At 42.4% G+C, this 18,408-nt stretch overlaps 1 protein-coding gene across 1 annotated transcript; it reads right to left on the reverse strand.

Annotated features, from left to right (window-relative positions):
* Nucleotides 1–351: 351 nt before the first annotated feature.
* Nucleotides 352–17,853, reverse strand: fbxo45 (F-box protein 45). The gene is made up of 4 exons (XM_083778630.1): nt 17,395–17,853; nt 14,280–14,554; nt 7,846–8,202; nt 352–1,872 (listed from the first exon to the last, which is right to left on the reverse strand). Exons 1-4 carry the CDS (start codon nt 17,681–17,683, stop codon nt 1,687–1,689), a joined length of 1,107 nt encoding a protein of 368 aa, XP_083634756.1. The 5' UTR covers nt 17,684–17,853; the 3' UTR covers nt 352–1,686.
* Between the last annotated feature and the right edge of the window lie 555 nt (nt 17,854–18,408).

An 18,408-nucleotide genomic window follows, 5' to 3' on the forward strand; every position in this document is an offset into this window, starting at 1 on the left:
AATAATTCCCCCACCGCGATCATAATTATTAGGGCCTATTATATACCCAATCTAAAAATCCTCGATGCGGCGTAGCTTTGCTGATTTTTTTTTTAACCCATTCTGACCCGAGATCAGATTCATACGAGGTTTCCACTGGGACACACACACTGGTCTGATTAACCCATTCTGACCTGAGATCAGATTCTAAAAAATGTCAGTCGCTCTTCGATTTTTCGAAAGTAGCAGACCTACAAGCTCGTAGCGCGCCACTCGGTGGCGCGCTATGAGCTTGTAGATCTGCTATTTTCAAATAGCTAAAGCATAACATGATGCTAACACCAAAATGGGTTAATTCCTTCCATTGTGCCAGTGTGTGTGTGTGTGTGTGTGTGTCTCCAGTTTTTCCAACCAGAGAGAGAGAGAAACACTGCACCCTACTGGTGGGCTTGGGAATATCCGCACGTGTGGTTTTTGAAAAAGATCTACAAGCTCATAGCGCGCCACTCGCCAACACCAAAATGGGTTCCCGTTCAGAATGGGTAAAATAAATGTGAGTGTACTTTCCAGAGACTATTATTCAGCATCTGTGTACCTTTGTTACCTTTGGGGGGGGGGGGGATTCTATTATATTGGCCATAGGCCCTAAAACTATGATCGTAGCTGGGGAATTATTATTTTGGGTAGTTCTTAATCCGTTTGTGGTTTCTAGTCTGGATTTTCGGTGGTGAGGTGACCACAAGCTGAGGTGACCACAAGCTCGTAGCGCGCCACTACGAGCTTGTAGGTCTGCTATTTTTGAAAAATCGAAGAGCGACTGACATTTTTTTTAGAATCTGATCTCAGGTCAGAATGGGTTAATCAGACCAGTGTGTTGTCCAGTGGAAACCTCGTATGAATCTGATCTCCGGTCAGAATGGGTTAAACAAAATCAGTGACTATACAACATGACGTAAATCACCATCCGCGCCAGACCGGGTTCAAACGCAGCGATCTTTAGTAAACGCAGACCAAGGCTTCCCTTCCGAGGTGGAGAGCCTCTGGTGACAGTGTTGTTTTTGGCAGCAAATTTCTATTTTAGTTTTAGTCATAGTCTTTGGACTGAAACTTCACTTAGTTTTAGTCACATTTTAGTCACCTGGAAAGTGATAGTGTTAGTCTAGTTTTAGTCGACTAAATGTCATGAGATTTTAGTCGACTAAATCTACAGGTGATTTAGTCGACAGAAATGTATTTTGGCGGGCCTTGATGCCGTCGTAATGACTGTTTTTACACTTGCTGAAAATAGCCGATCTACAAGCTCACTGTGAGCTTGTAGATCGGCTATTTTCAGCATGCAACCAAGTGTAAAATGACTTATACTGGATATCTTGTCCCACTACTAGTCCCTTCCTAACATTTTAGTCTAGTTTTTATTTGTCGACGAAATTGTCAGTATATTTAGTCTCAGTTTTAGTCATCGTGGCTTAGTCTTCATTTAGTTTCCATTCGTTTTTGTCAGTGGAAAAAGGTAGCCGACGAACATTTTTCGTCTTAGTTTTAGTCGACGAAAACAACACTGCCTCCGCGGTGGAGAGTCTCTGGTGGTGACATCCAGGAGGCTTCCCCTCCGCGGTGGAGAGCCTCTGGTGGTGTGACGCCGGGCCCTAGCTGTCCAGAGGCTGGCCCGGGTACACCACGGTGACCTCGGCGTGGTGACGCCGGGCCCTAGCCGTCCAGGGGCTGTCCCAGGTACACCATGGTGACCTCGGTGTTGCCGTAGACGGCGCTGACGGCGGGGAAGAGGAGGGCCTTGGGCAGCCCTCGGAAGGCCACGCCCAGGAACTCGAAGCCCCGCTCGAAGGCCAGCGTCTTGTCGTCCATGTCCAGGATGACGCGGATCCGCTCGCCGATCTGTGGACGGACAAGACAGACAGACAGACAGACGGACAGACAAGCGTCGTTTTAGAGGTGACGGAGCAAAATGAAAAGCTGGCGATGAACACGAGGATCAACTTAAAGGACAACTTTAGTTTTTTTCAAACAAGGTTCATGTTTTAGGTTGTTATTAGAGAAAGTAAAAAATGAGTGTAATTCTTTCTTCATTTGCTGCTTTCTTTCGTTTTAGGGATTTTGGCTGTTTATGACAAGGGGGGCGGGGGCATTCGAGCATGGGGCTAAATATGTATTTTTTTACAAAATGTCATAGTGATTTTTTTTATTATTATTTACTCTAGTCCTACTAAACCCCAAGAAATTATATTTGACCACAAAAGATCACGGGATCTATTGAATGTGTCAAACTGACATATTGAGCCTATGACACAGAGTGTGGCTTCCCCCCAGTAGGCTACCTTCACATTCAGTAGATCCTGTGATCTTCTGTGGCCAGATGTAATTTCCTGTGGTATATTAGGACTATAGTAAATAATAAAAAAATTAATCGCCATAATATTTTGTAAAGAAATACATATTTAGCCCCATGCTCGAATGCCCCCGCCCCCCTGTCAAAAAACGCTAAAATCCCTAAAACGAAAGAAAGCAGCACATGAAGAAAAATGAACACTCATCTTTTACTTTCTCTAATAACAACCTAAAACATGAACCTTGGTTGAAAAAAACTAAAGTTGTCCTTTAACCCATTTTTTGACCTGAGATCAGATTCTAAAAAAAAATGTCAGTGGTTCTTCGATTTTTCAAAAACAGCAGACCTACAAGCTCGTAGTGGCGCCACTCGGTGGCGCCGCTATGAGCTTGTAGATCTGCTATTTTTCAATAGCTAAAGCATAACATGATACTAGAATCAACCTCATAGAAAACGGTTGCACATACAGTAGGGGCAAGAGTGGAATTTTAACTATTTTCATTTTCTATACGTCACAAATGCGTCGACAGACATCTCGGCTATCCGACCTCTCTCTACACACCGATGAAGGCTGGATCGCTGAAACGTCTCTTGTCACCTCATTGGTGACGTAGATTGTAAACAACTGGAAATTGTTCAAATGCACCCTTGCCACTGTGTGTGTGCGACTCAATGATGATCTATTTTAACCCTCTAACACCCGCATTAATTTCTACTTGCAAAAAAATAGATTTCAACCTTACTACTACTTTGTACTACTAGGACTAAGACTAAAAAATATGTTGAAAAAAATAAAATAAAATAAAGTTTGATGAAAAACTTATAATAATTATATAAAAATTATATAATAATATAATAAATTAATAATTTACATTTGGGGGATATCTTTCACAATAATGAATAAAACAAGTTCTAGACATTCTAATGATCACAAAAAAACATATTTTACAATTATTGTACTATTATTATTAGGGTAAAGGTCAAAAGTCTTAGGTTAAAAAAAGTTCAAAATTGCACAGAGTCCAGACATTTTTAATGTGTGTGAATTTCAGCCTCTGTGGGGGGGGGGTATTTATATGCAAATATCATGACCAATGGCATTGAAATGGCATTGCAATGAACATCACTGATGACGTTTAGGTGAAAAAAGAACAGAACAAATCCTGAATTATCTTTTGCTATTTTTGAATTGGAATTACATCTCCAATGCATTCAGTTATGGTTATGTTAACTTTAAAGGTATATTTAGTGATTTCACTCAAAAAAAACGTAGGTTTCGTTTTTGGCTGGGACCTAAGCCTTTCATCCAATCAGGATAGAGAGCCAAAAAACGAAACCTAAGGTTTTTTGACCCCCAGGGGTGAACTGGGGACAGGGAGGAACTCCTTATATGGTCAGCACACTCTATAGTAGAGAGGATTATCACAACAAAACAAAAAAAATAAGTGATATTTGAATTAAGTGAAATCACTGAATATACCTTTAACTAAATACAATTACACTGGAGATAAAAAAAAAAGGCAATTACAATTTACAATTTAGGCATTTAGCAGACGCTCTTAATCCAGAGCGACTTACATTAAGCAAGGACAATAATAATAACATTGTAATACTAGTAATTAGAAATGAAATCAATAATATATCACAATTCTGATATTAACCCGCCCGCATTGAGTGAAGGTGGAGGTGCAGAAAAGGAATTACAAAATTAAGCTCTAAAAGATAATTAAAAAATATATTTACATATCGAGTACTCGGATTTCGGGAGGTGCAGTTCCAGACTCTATATAGCATTGGGAGATTGTGTGGAATATTTGTCTGGCTAGTAGGGTAGGGTAGGTTAGGTTAGGTTAGGTTAGGTTAGGTTAGGTTAGGTTAGGTCTGGCTCTGACCTGATATTTATTGTTACATGTATTGATATACCAGGTTATGTTATGTTAAGTCCAGCCCTGACCTGATATTTATTGTTACATGTATTGATATACCAGGTTATGTTATGTTATGTCCGGCCCTGACCTGATATTTAGTTAAACAATAAGACATTGTTATAGGGTTAGGGTTGCCAGGTTATGTCTGAACCCTGACCTGATATTTAGTTAAACAATAAGACATTGTTATAGGGTTAGGGTTGCCAGGTTATGTCTGAACCCTGACCTGATATTTAGTTAAACAATAAGACATTGTTATAGGGTTAGGGTTGCCAGGTTATGTCTGAACCCTGACCTGATATTTAGTTAAACAATAAGACATTGTTATAGGATTAGGGTTGCCAGGTTATGTCTGAACCCTGACCTGATATTTAGTTAAACAATAAGACATTGTTATAGGGTTAGGGTTGCCAGGTTATGTCTGAACCCTGACCTGATATTTAGTTAAACAATAAGACATTGTTATAGGGTTAGGGTTGCAGGGTTATGTCTGAACCCTGACCTGATATTTAGTTAAACAATAAGACATTGTTATAGGGTTAGGGTTGCCAGGTTATGTCTGAACCCTGACCTGATATTTAGTTAAACAATAGAGCGTCGCAGTCCCTCCCCCTTCCAGAACAACTATAGCACTTCCGTAGACTTAGATAGCATTTGATACAGACTTATAGCATGTTATGTAGACAGCACTATAATTGCATTGTATATAGTCATAGCACGCCATAGTACATATGTATAGCATAGTAGTATATATGTATAGTTTCATTATATAGATATTCCACTGTTACTTTCTTAGCTTACGCATGTTTCATGATAAATGCTTTTATGTGATGTATTCCCATGCTTTTGTTCTTGCTTAATGTAAGTCGCTCTGGATTAAGAGCGTCTGCTAAATGCCTACATTGTAAATTGTAACGAGTGGCCCAGGAAATGAATCCCAATGCATTTTGACCATAGGCATTTTGTGCTTTATTTATTTAAAGACCTTTTATAAGCGTCGTACGAAGCCAACAAGAATTATAAAGTAGAAAAAAACGGCAGGTTACAACCCTTATTTTGTTGTTTTTCTTCTTTGTAATTATTTGTTTGGTCCAAAATATTGTGTGTGTTGTCATGATTTGTCACGACAAGATTTGGCTTCGTACGACGCTTATAAAAGGTCTTTAAATAAATAAAGCACGAAATGCCTATGGTCAAAATGTAGTCGACTAAATGTCATAAGATTTTAGTCGACTAAATCTACAGTTGATTTAGTCGACTAAAATGTATTTTGGCGGGTCTTGATGCCGTCGTAATGAGTGTTTTTACACTTGCTGAAAATAGCCGATCTACAAGCTCACAACGCGACGCGTTGTGAGCTTGTAGATCGGCTATTTTCAGCATGCAACCAAGTGTAAAATGACTTATACTGGATCTCTTGTCCACTAGTCCCTTCCTAACATTTTAGTCTAGTTAGTGTGGTTGCCCGAATGGGCAACCAGACTCTTGTAACTGTGACACTTTATTATTATTATTTTTTTTTTTTTTTCACTGGAGTAGTCTTTATTTTGACGCTTTATACCTCCCACACTGTACGCTGTACGCACTTGAGCCATATGTCAAATTGACCGGAAAAATCGGGAATCGTGTGCGTGTATTTTGTTAAGAGAAATGTTGTATAGTTTAATTGATATGAATTTATTAGTGAATTAAATTTCCCCATTGACATGAATGGGAAAAGGCAAAAATTCACATAAAAGTATTTGTTCCTCGGAGACTGTAATCACTATAGTTACAAAACTGTTAGGGATATTTCTTAATTATCACTAAAATTAATTAAAATTATAATTTTATAGGTCGGCCTCATGGTGGCGCTATAACAGCCCACTTTACCTTTTGGCTTATAACTCTTGAACCGTAGGTCGTAAAATCAAAATTATTTTTTCCCTGGATTCCTTGGGTCATGACGCATCTCCCCATATAGGCCACGCCCATTTCCGCCATGATAGATTTTCCGCCATTTTGAATTTTGTCCAAAACACACTTTTTGCTTTTCCTCCTACAGATTTCGTTCAAATCTCACAGAAATCGGCACACGTGATCTCTGGACCCATCCAATTAAAACTGAGCCGCAGAATTTTGAAAGTGCGTATCGTTCGGCCGTAATCGTCTTCCGAAGTTAGTAGGAGGGGCCTATATCACAAAAATGCCATAAATCATGAACGGAATGTCCAATCCATCCCAAATTTCAATCACATGTCCGGGGTGGTTCAATCAACCAAGTTCTAAAAGCAATTCCATTTTCATCCATAGGGGGCGCCGCAAATGCGAGAAATGTAACCGTTTGTCGCAAAAACATGAATTTCGGGGGTTAAATCCCCTCCGAATGACTTACGCATGATCTAAGGTGTGACTTGAAATTGTAATTGGCTGGCAATACTAGTGGGAGGGGCATATGTAAGCCACTGCGGCAACCACACTCTGCAATTTTTTTAAATTGCGAATTTTCTAGTTTCTATTTGTTGACGAAATTGTCACTATATTTAGTCTCAGTTTTAGTCATAATAGCTCAGTTTTCATTTAGTTTCCATTTAGTTTTCGTCAGTGAGAAAAGGTAGTCGACGAACATTTTTCGTCTTAGTTTTAGTCGACGAATACGACACTGATGTCATGTCATGTCATGTCATGTCATGTCATGTCATGTCATGTCATGTCATACCTGGTATTTGGGCGCGTTGTTGCACTGGGGGAAGTTCCCGCTGACCTCCCCGTTGTGTCATGTCATGTCATGTCATGTCATGTCATGTCATGTCATGTCATGTCATGTCATGTCATGTCATGTCATACCTGGTATTTGGGCGCGTTGTTGCACTGGGGGAAGTTCCCGCTGACCTCCCCGTTGTGTTATGTTATGTCATGTTATGTTATGTCATGTTATGTCATGTTATGTTTAGGGCCGGGACTAATTGCGATTAATTACGATTAATTAACTACAGAAAAAGTAATGCATTAAAAAAAATTACGCATTTTAATCGCACTATTCTTTTCACCGCGAAACGTTGTCACTGGACAGTTTTCAGACGGACCTGCACACCAAGTGTCCGTGTCCTCTTCAGACAATAACACCACCAGAAACCGCAGACAGTTCACCAGACTGGGGGAAGCCGCTGAGATCACTTTGCTTGTCCCCGTGGATTGGAAATAGGATTTAAAAGGCTATCCGATGGTAGCGTGGATTACAGCACAGTTGTGTGCAATTATTCAATAAAGAATTATTACGCCTATTACTACAAAAACCATGTTTTATTGCTTAAACTTATGTATTCACTATTCATTGATTCACTAGTATACCAAAATCCATTTGAAAAAATTGCTTTCTCACTGTTCTCGGGTCAAATAATGATTAAAATGTGATTAATCTAGATTAATTAATCGCAAAGCCTCTGATTAATTAGATTACTTTTTTTAATCGAGTCCCAGCTCTAGTTATGTCATGTCATACCTGGTATTTGGGCGCGTTGTTGCACTGGGGGAAGTTCCCGCTGACCTCCCCGTTGTGTCATGTCATGTCATGTCATGTCATGTCATGTCATGTCATGTCATGTCATGTCATACCTGGTATTTGGGCGCGTTGTTGCACTGGGGGAAGTTCCCGCTGACCTCCCCGTTGTGCAGGAGGTTGTTGTCCACCAGGTTCCAGCCCCAGCTCTGGTCGTCGCTGCCCAGCAGCGCCACGTAGCCCTGGCACTGCATGTTGGCCCGCCGGGTGGCCAGGCCGATGACGGCCACGGTGCCCAGCGGGCCCTCCCACCAGATCTCCCAGGCGTGGCGGCCCTCGGAGAAGCCGATCTTGCCGCGGGCGCCGTCCGTGCTCTGGGCGATGGGGTTGCGGTGGAGCGTGAAGCCGTTCTTCTTCACGTAGACGTTGCGCGAGCAGTCGTGGGAGCTGAGCGCGTGCTGGAAGGACTTCAGCTGTTTTTGGGGGGGGGAGAGAGAGAGAGACGGGACGCGGCGAGGTTAGGGGAGGGAATTATATCGATTAGCCCCATTTAGACGCGAGGTCGATTATACAAAAGTTCTACCACAGGTCATTTCGAGGAAGCAATCTGATTGGTTGAAACAGCCTTCTGGCCGTGGGTTTAAACCAGCACCGTTCACCACCTAATCAAAACAAAGAATTCAGCTGCTCTGTTCTCCCAGAGCGCTAGCAATCTCGGTGGCTAGGCTAGCTAGTTTTTTGGGACATTTGTGGTCGTAGTCGGTGATGCTTGCGGAACTCGACTTCGTCTCGTTCCTGACCGCATCACTGTCGTGGCAATAATCACTTTAACCCACACCCTCTCGTGTAATATTGCTTAAATGTCTTCTTCTAAGGGACTGATCGTTATTTATCCACCAGGGGGGGGTGGTGCAGATGTGATTTCATTTTTTTATTTTTCCTCATCCCCCCCCCCAGCCTCCAAATATTTTTTCGGGACCCCCCCTCAGGGACTGTAAGAATATATATGACCCCCCCCCCCCCAAACACCATAGACTATATTTATTTTATATCCACACCAACAGTATAGCAGCATAAAGTAAACGCTGATCGTTTATTAGGCGGCGGCCGTCTGGGGTTCATTTGGTTCCATATCCGTCATTACATTATGGTCAACACTCAACACTGATCAACATTGCATTCTTCCAACTAAAGATTTAAATATAGCATATGTAAACCTACAAGCTCACAACAACATGCTGATGACGCGACACAAATTTGTGAGCTTAGATTGGCTATTTTTTAGGTGAGCCTCGTGCGTAAAGTCATTATATAGCCAAGCTGCCAAGGCAGTGGGCATCCCTCGCCTCTGTGCCCAAGCCCAGGATGATGAAAATGAATGAATGCTAAATAAATATGTCACGCAGTCGCATACCATAATACTACAGCGTCATACTCCACAGAGAAAAGCACAATTTGCGCAACACCAACGTTCAACTGCCTGCTCAGCTCATTTAGCCAGCCAGGCACCACCGAATAGTGTAACTCTTTCTTTAATCTATTACAACCACATACGCAGACAAAAGTACATGGTACCGCGGACAAAACACAAGTAGGCTACTGTGACGTCAAACTGCCTGTCAACTGACCACGGAGAAGTTCACTGGAGATGTACGAGTCAATGGCAAAGCTTTTGGAGTCAATTTGAGACAGCAATAGACAAAAACACGAGTCTCAGTAAGTCTGATAAATTCACATATTTAAAGTGAGTATTCTTAAGTGGCAGAGCGGCTATGTAGTCGCGGGATTGGCTTTATCAGACCAGAATTATGACAATGCCATTAAAATGCTAGGCAGGCTGCATGTCGCGCGTAATTGTAGAACGCAGGGCATTCACTGTGAAGAGCGCGGGCGCAGACACCACAAAACAGTTTGCAACCAAACAGCCATACAGTGCATGATAGACGCGCCGACCACGGCAACGACAGACAGGCTGACCACAGTGTTGCAGATGCAGTTAGTAGTGTAGCAAGCAACTCTGACAATAGTATTACTAGTGCAGACAGCTACCATTAAGGATAGATGCACCAACGCAAGCCAGGTGCCTATTAGATGAGGGTAGCACCCACAGTTTCATTAACCCTCTGAAGTGTTCAAGTCAAATCCCATGTTGTTATTGCTTTTCTCTATGGGAAATATGCGTTTTTGAATGATTTATTGAAAATTCTCTGTTGTGACTCTGTGACAATAAAAGACCTTCAGAGAAAGCTTGACAAGTTTTCTTCCAGGAAAAAAATGAATTGAGTTGATACAATGTATAGTTTTTGTGTTGGAAGCCATTTAAAAAAAATGCGCTTTTTTCAAAAGTGCTTTTTAGCACATGGAAAAAAGATACAATCATTTTAAGGTTTATTTTGGTAACAATTTTGTTTCTACAGGGAGCCCATACCTATGACATATCTCATTTTAAAGGGTGATTTGTCTAGTTCAATAATAAAAAAATAAAAAGTTTCCCACATGTACCACTGTAGATATTTTGCCATCTATAAATAGCATGGTCAGTCATTACCAAACTGACCAACCCAAATAAAACCGCCTACTGCCCCCTACTGGAACAAGATAGAAACTCACTGTTATTCTTTCATGAAACTTGACATTTTAACGAAGATTTCGATATATAATATGTTTACATAGTCTTACCAGTACCCTAGTCTATTCATTCATGTATCTCAAAAACCTGTTATGAAGAAACACAGTTTTGATAAAAAACACATCCAATGACATAGTTTTCCGGACTTGGTGCCTATGATATGTATAGAAATGTAGACTTGAATGTTTACTGTATTATATAAAAAAAAAAATTGGGTTCTTACCATCTACCGTTACAGAGTAAATCACAGTTGAAACTCGCTTAGTCAGAACATAAACCTCAGAATAGTGTAAAAAAATGACATGTATCTCGGATTGAAATAGTGCATTTTTATTTATTCTGACTACCAACATAATAAAATTATAATACATATATTACAGAAAATAAATAGGCCTACAGCCTAAAACAATTTAAAAAGAGGCTCAAACAGGAATTATTGCATAGATATAACCTGGAATGAGCGGGGAGCTGAGCCTTGTTTATGCCATGTATAGTGTTGGACTAAGGTATAACATTGTAGCGTTGTCTGTTTGTCTTTTTTCCACTCCTTGTTTTGTTTTTTCTCGTTGTCTGTTGTTTTTTGTTTGTTTAATTTTCTATTCTTCTATAAATGTCATTTGTTTGTTTTGTTTATATGTTGATTGTTATGCATATCTTCAACAGTATTTTGGAATACGTTGAGATAAGGATAGGCACTAATAAGCTTTAAGCTTCTGCCTATGCCTTTTCGATCACAAAAGAAAAAGTAAACTGTTTTTGTGTAATGTCTCCCTCTCAAAAGATCGAAATAAACTATTCATTCTACATACAAAACAGTTACGCCTCCCCCAGTGTCCCCAAACCACTGCAGTCCAGTTCTTGACGGTGTGTACTGTGTAGGCTAAATAGAAAACACAACTGCCCCCTGAAATGAATTAATGTATCTGGTTCAGTGTCGGAGAAGTCTTTTTCTTCTTCATCGTCATCATCAGCATCATCATCATCATCATGGTCCTCGGTCGTCCTCGTCCTCGCGGCTCGCCTGATGTATATACAAATAAAGACACATTTAGCTGTAGTCAGTGCTCGCTACTATATATGTCCATTACATGGTGTTTTTTACCCGGCGATCAAATACATTTATTGTGCTGCCGTGGGCCGATGCTACAAATAGCTAATAGTAATGCTAACTAATTAGCAGCTACATGGTCGGTTTGGGCTAATACCGACCCTTATATATTCTCCGATGACTGCTAGCGATCAAATGATTTTATTGTGCCGAGTCGTCGCTACAAATGGATGATTGTATAATTAGTATCACGTATGTATGTAACCATTTGTGCAGTGTTTGTTTTTTTAACTTTGCAGAGCTTCTGGAGCGCAGGCCGCAGCCTGTAACGCTAGCTACGCTCCAGAGGCTCGGCAAAGAAAAAAAAACACATTAGCTCAGCGGCCTGCCTTACCCCAGCGGCGCGGCAAACAGCCATTAGAAACTATAATACACACTGAATAGATATAGCATATAATGTTTCAGACAATAAGATTCTTACCATAGAAAAATCTGGTCACCCGTCCAGATCGTAGTACGGTGTCATCGCTCGAGCCAGGCCGGGAAGAGCGAACTCAGAAAGCCCGCAAGCAGCTGGCTTGCTCCCCATGCAGGCCAGGCATGCAGATCCCCAGGGGGCGGGCACGTTTTATAGCCAAGATGTGCGCGCGTGTTACGTGACACGGGATTTCTGGGTATTGCAGTTGGAATTTCAACAAAGGGACTTCACACAGCGATGCGGAGGTTATTAATATATCGATATTAATCAAGAAACAGAATCACGGGTTTTCCAGTGATTGCCCATTTACGGAACGCTATTACTTCACGGGTTTTCCCGTGATTGCTCTTCTAAGGGTTAAAGAGGATATTTCCAGAGCTGGGTCCCGCGCTGTTTTGAAGTGGCTACAAGTCAGACGGGGCAAACTACATCAGCGGCCGGGGGAGGGACCTTTGTTGGTAGAACAGATCTACAAGCTAACAACGTGTCACCAAGCAACACGTTGTTAGCTTGTAGATCTGTTCTATTTGTATGCGCAGTTGCGCACACATGGAAGATACCAAGTACACTCGCCACACAGGGTAAACTTTATATAGATAGGAGTAAAACACTATATGAAAAACAAAATAATCAAAACCTTTTTTAAATACAAAATTCAGCAAAATAAAGTTGTACAACCTCCCCCAAGCCAAAATAAAAATAAACATATCCCCCCCTCAGGCTCAAAAAATAGTTTAATGACCCCCCCCTTTTTTGCACCATACCAACCTTTGATAAATAACGATCAGTCCCTAAATCATGACAGTTTTCTGAAAAACCTATTTCTATTTCTATGTCAGTGGTGCTCAAACGTTTTCCATGTCAAGGACCCCAAACATTATAATGTAACACCGATGGCAGCGGAAACCATGCAAGGCTCCAACCTGCACATCAGGAGCAATCAGGGGGTTCAGTGTCTTGCTCAAGGACACTTCGACGCTAACTCTTCGGGAGCCCGGGTTCGAACTGGGAACCTTGTGGTTACCATCCGTTCACTCTACCGCTGAGCCACTGCCTCCCCACCTTGCTCTTGTAGATAGATAGGCATGTTACACAGACACGATTCCAGATCTTTAACCCATTTAGATTAGCTTTCTGAAAAACCCTCATGTTTCTATATCAGTCGTTCGTTAGAAACGTTCGCTCTGAAAGAATATATATTCAAAACTATAACACTGAAACATTCCAGGTGACTAAAACGCGACTAAAACGAAATGAATACCATTCAAGAGACTACGACTAAAACAAAAAAAAATCTAAATTTGCTGCCCTAAAAACAACACAACACTTTTTAATGTTTTTTTTTTATCCCACGATTTTGTAACCCATTTTTCACCCCTGTGTCAATCATCTAATGTGATCCTGGGCTCTACACACCCTCCGCCAACCTAGTCCCCATATATGGGGGACAAGGGGAGAGCAACGGACTTGAACTCATGCTTCCTTCATGCCTGAGTGTCCAAGTTGCTCCTTTACACCTGACAGGGGGGAGTTTCCCTGGTTGGACGTATAGCGCGTGGAAGGAACACGTTATTCCAACCAGTTCCTTTCCCCTCCATCAGGCGCCACGGGCTGGCCAGGGGGAGGCAGTTTAGTGACCAGGATTACTGCATGTTTTTTGTGAGGGTACCTACCCTAAAGGGGACGCGGGGAGAACATGCAAACTCCACACAGAAAGGCCCTTTCGCCAACCCCTGCCTTCGGGTATGGGCACTGATGACGCGGAGGAGGAAACACGCCACAAGCACCCACAGCGTCCCGAGCGGGAATCGAATCCAGGACCTTCTAGCTGTGAGGCGACAGCAGTGTTGTTTTCGTCGACTAAAACTAAGACGAAAAATGTTCGTCGACCACCTTTTTCCACTGACGAAAACTAATGGAAACTAAATGAAAACTAAGCTATGTTGACTAAAACTAAGACTAAATATACTGACAATTTCGTCGACAAATAGAAACTAGACTAAAATGTTAGGAAGGGACTAGTGGACAAGAGATCCAGTATAAGTCATTTTACACTTGGTTGCATGCTGAACGCGTCGCAGCTTGTAGATCGGCTATTTTCAGCAAGTGTAAAAACACTCATTACGACGGCATCAAGACCCGCCAAAACACATTTTAGTCGACTAAATCAACTGTAGATTTAGTCGACTAAAATCTCATGACATTTAGTCGACTAAAACTAGACTAACACTAAGACATTTCCAGGTGACTAAAACGTGACTAAAACTGAAAACCATTCAAGAGACTATGACTAAAACGAAGAAAATCTAAATTTCCTGCCCTAAAAACACCACTGACCACAACACACACACACACACACACACACACACACACACACACACACACACACACACACCTTGCTCTTGTACGTGGGCAGGTTGCACAGGATGTCGGAGCGCAGCGCCTCGTCGCTGAGCTGCCGGGCGATCAGGCCGCGCCACACCTCGCTGTTCTCGTCGGCCAGCACGGCGTTCCAGTGCCAGCACACCAGGGAGCACGGCCGCAGCGCCTCCAGCTCCAGGTAGGAGAAGATGTGCTCCAGGACGCGGCAGGGCAGACGGCCCGCCACCGCACTGCAGAGCCCCCCGGGATGGGGGCTGCTGCTGCTGCTGCCACCACTGCCTGAGGCACCTGATGATGCACAGGGTGGGTGGAAACAGTTAGTTAACTAACCGCACAACAGACCCCAGGATGGGGGCTGCAGCCACCGCCAGAGGCACCTCCTGATGCAGGGGTTTGGGTGGAAACAGTTAGTTAAGTTAGTTAACTAACCGCACAGACCCCAGGATGGGGGCTGCAGCCACCGCCAGAGGCACCTGATGCAGGAAACAGTTAGTTAAGTTAGTTAACTAACCGCACAGACCCCAGGATGGGGGCTGCAGCCACCGCCAGAGGCACCTGATGCAGGAAACAGTTAGTTAAGTTAGTTAACTAACCGCACAGACCCCAGGATGGGGGCTGCAGCCACTGCCAGAGGCACCTGATGCAGGAAACAGTTAGTTAGTTAGTTAACTAACCGCACAGACCCCAGGATGGGGGCTGCAGCCACCGCCAGGGGCACCTGATGGAGGAAACAGTTAGTTAGTTAGTTAACTAACCGCACAGACCCCAGGATGGGGGCTGCAGCCACCGCCAGAGGCACCTGATGCAGGAAACTGTTAGTTAGTTAGTTAACTAACCGCACAGACCCCGGGATGGGGGCTGCAGCCACCGCCAGGGGCACCTGATACAGGGGTTTGGGTGGAAACAGTTAGTTAACCCATTCTGACCCGAGATCAGATTCTAAGAATGTCTTCTACATACATCCCGACAGTTTTCAGAAAAAGCTATGTTTCTATGTCAGTCGTTCTTCGATTGTTCCAAAAATAGCAGACCTACAAGCTCGTAGCGCGCCACTCGGTGGCGCGCTATGAGCTTGTAGATCTGCTATTTTTCAATAGCTAAAGCATAACATGATGCGAACACCAAAAGGGGTTACCGCCCCCAATTTGGGTTAAGTTAGTTACAACTACCCCTAACCCGCCACCCCACCCCAGGGGTGGAACGTGTTTTGATTGATTGATTGATTGATTGAAGCATTTATTAACCCATTTTAGACCCGAGGACGATTGTACAAAATGTCTTCACAGTTTTATGAAAATCCTTATGTTTCTGTGTCAGTGGTTCTCAAATATTTTCATGTCAAAAGACCCCGAAAAAGATATGAAATTGACCGCCGACCCCCATCTGAAAATATGTTGTTCCAGGGACCACCCCCAGAAGCAAAGATTTGAGTTAAAAACGTTCGCTCTGAAATATATATTCAAAGATTTGTGCCACACTTTAACGATTTTTCAAAAGAATAGCAGATCTACAAGCTCATAGCGTGGCACAGAGTGCCGCGGCTATGAGCTTGTAGATCACAGAGTGCTACGAGCTTATAGATCTGCTATTTTTTAATAATATCTTGAAAATGTGAATATATAAATATATATTCTTTCAGAGCGAGTTTTTTAACTCAAATCTTTTGAAAACTTGTGAAATGGGACATTATGTACAATAAAGTACTTTATACGTTTGGTACATTTTGATGCCAATACTTAATGTAATTTTGCAATCTGGACTTTTACTTGTAATTGATCGATCGATTGATTTAATGAATTAATTAACAGTATTAACAGTTTATGCAGAATGGGTACAGTTCAAGGAAAACACAGGTCAATACAAACACAAAACTAAAAGCAGAAAAAGCACTATTAAATAGAAGACTTGTTTACATGAGGGTCCTCCATTTTCAATCGATCAGTGACAGAGTATTTCTATGTCGCAGTATTGATAAAGTGATCGGCACTCTTATCATACAATATCATCTCATTCCGACCAATCACAATTCGCATCCTCACCTTTCGTCTTCAATGTTTGTGTTTACACAAACGCTCAAAGCTGGCCATTGTTTACACACACACACACACACACACACACACACACACACACACACACACACACACACACACACACACACACACACACCAGTGTTGTTTTCGTCAACTAAAACTAAGACGAAAAATGTTCGTCGACTACCTTTTTCCACTGACTAAAACGAAATAAAAACGAAATAAAAACAAATCTATGATGACTAAAACTAAGACTAAATATACTGACAATTTCGTCGACAAATAAAAACTAGACTAAAATGTTAGGAAGGGACTAGTGGACAAGAGATCCAGTTTTATGCTGGGTTGCATGCGCGTTGCGAGATTGTAGATCTGCTATTTTCAGCATGCAACCAAAGTGTAAAATATGTCATTACAACGACATCAAGGCCTGTCGAAACACATTTTAGTCGACTAAAATCATATTACATTTAGTCGACTAAAACTAGACTAAACACTAGAACATTCCAGGTGACTATAATGTGACTAAAACTAAGTGAAAACTATTCAAGAGACTACGACTAAAACTAAAATAGAAATTTGCTGCCAAAAACAACACTGAATGGCATTCAATGTTTTTGTTTACACACACACACACACACACACACACACACACACACACACACCCTCAAAGCTGTACACACATAGAAGGGACCCCTCAAAAACCCTTGTTTACACCAGCGGGTCCTCCAATTGTCAAGTATTTCTATAGATACATTGTAGATTTGCAGTATTGACATTTTGACTTATCCCATTCTGAACGGGAACCCATTTTGGTGTCGGCGTCATGTTACGCTTTAGCAGTTTAGCTATTGAAAAATAGCAGATCTACAAGCTCATAGCGCGCCACCGAGTGGCGCGCTACGAGCTTGTAGGTCTGCCATTTTTTGAAAAATCGAAGAAACGACTGACATTTTTATAGAATCTGATCTCAGGTCAGAATGGGTTCATCAAAGACCAGTGTGTGTCCAGTGGAAACCCTCGTATGAATCTGATCTCAGGTCAGAATAGGATAAGTAATGTGTGTGTATTTTGTAAATAAATCACTGAGTCACTGACCTGCTCCTGCCACCCCGCCCGCCGTCGCCACCACCGCAGCAGCAGAAGCCCCATAGGAGGAGGGGGGAGAGGAGTTGTTGCTGCAGCCGGCGGAGGGTGCGCCCATGCCGGCTTGGGCGTTGGAGGAGGACGCGGCACCACCTCCACCTCCTCCAGAACCTCCTCCAGAAGAACCTCCACATACCCCTGCTCCTCCACCTCCTCCTCCTCCTCCCGACATCTTGTGGTGTATTATGGATGACGCCAGCCGACAGAAGACGTTTTTCTTTTTCTTCGCCGCCCACACCATAAATGTTGTGACATCTACGAGGAGAAGAATGAGAAGGAGAGGAATGCGCGGATGTGTAACATTTTGGGTTTTTTTAATATAAATACATTTGGCTGGCCCCCCGTTTGGATTTTTAACGTGCAAAATAAACAGAGAGAGTGAGAGAGAGACTGAGAGAGAGAGAGAGAGAGAGAGAGAGAGAGAGAGAGGGAGGAGCCTCCCTGCCTAGTGGCGTGGCGTGCAGTTGCAATGATGGCTGAAGAGAGATGGCGCTGGTTGGTGGTGGTGTTGCCACATTGTGGGGAAGAATCAGCGGCCAGGGTCTATGAAAATTGGCTTTTTTTGGAAAATAGCAGATCTACAAAATTAAGAAATGGAAAATGTATATAAATCTGGTATGGGGGTCCCTGGCACAATATATATATATATATATATATATTTTTTTTAAATAGGTGGGATCCTTCTTTGGACAATTACATTAATCTGGGCTGGGGTGGATTCAATGTGTGCGAATCACTGGTTTTCTGATAAATTGAAAATGGAGTACCCCAATGGAAACATTATGTGCTTTCTTGGCTCTATGAGCGGTGCCTGACCTCTCCGATGACCAGCTATAGTGTCCCTGATGTTATAGTAGTAGCCTATATCTCTATGTAAAAATAATTCATCTTTTGGGTTCGACGTCGCCCGGCGATAGTGGGCGAACGTTGGGCGATAGCCAATGAAATTCAAGCGACGCTCGCCGT

The sequence above is a fragment of the Protomyctophum parallelum genome, assembly GCF_964188405.1.
Source record: "Protomyctophum parallelum genome assembly, chromosome: 12".
NCBI lineage: Eukaryota > Metazoa > Chordata > Actinopteri > Myctophiformes > Myctophidae > Protomyctophum > Protomyctophum parallelum.

Excerpts from the sequence above, each read along its gene's own strand:
- fbxo45 (XM_083778630.1), bottom strand. The coding sequence starts at position 17,683 with ATGGTGTGGGCGGCGAAGAAAAAGAAAAACGTCTTCTGTCGGCTGGCG. Across the intron at positions 14,555-17,394 it reads GGGCGGGGTGGCAGGAGCAG|GTGCCTCAGGCAGTGGTGGC; the intron begins GTCAGTGACTCA and ends GTGCATCATCAG. Across the intron at positions 8,203-14,279 it reads TGCCCACGTACAAGAGCAAG|CTGAAGTCCTTCCAGCACGC; the intron begins GTGTGTGTGTGT and ends CCCCAAAAACAG.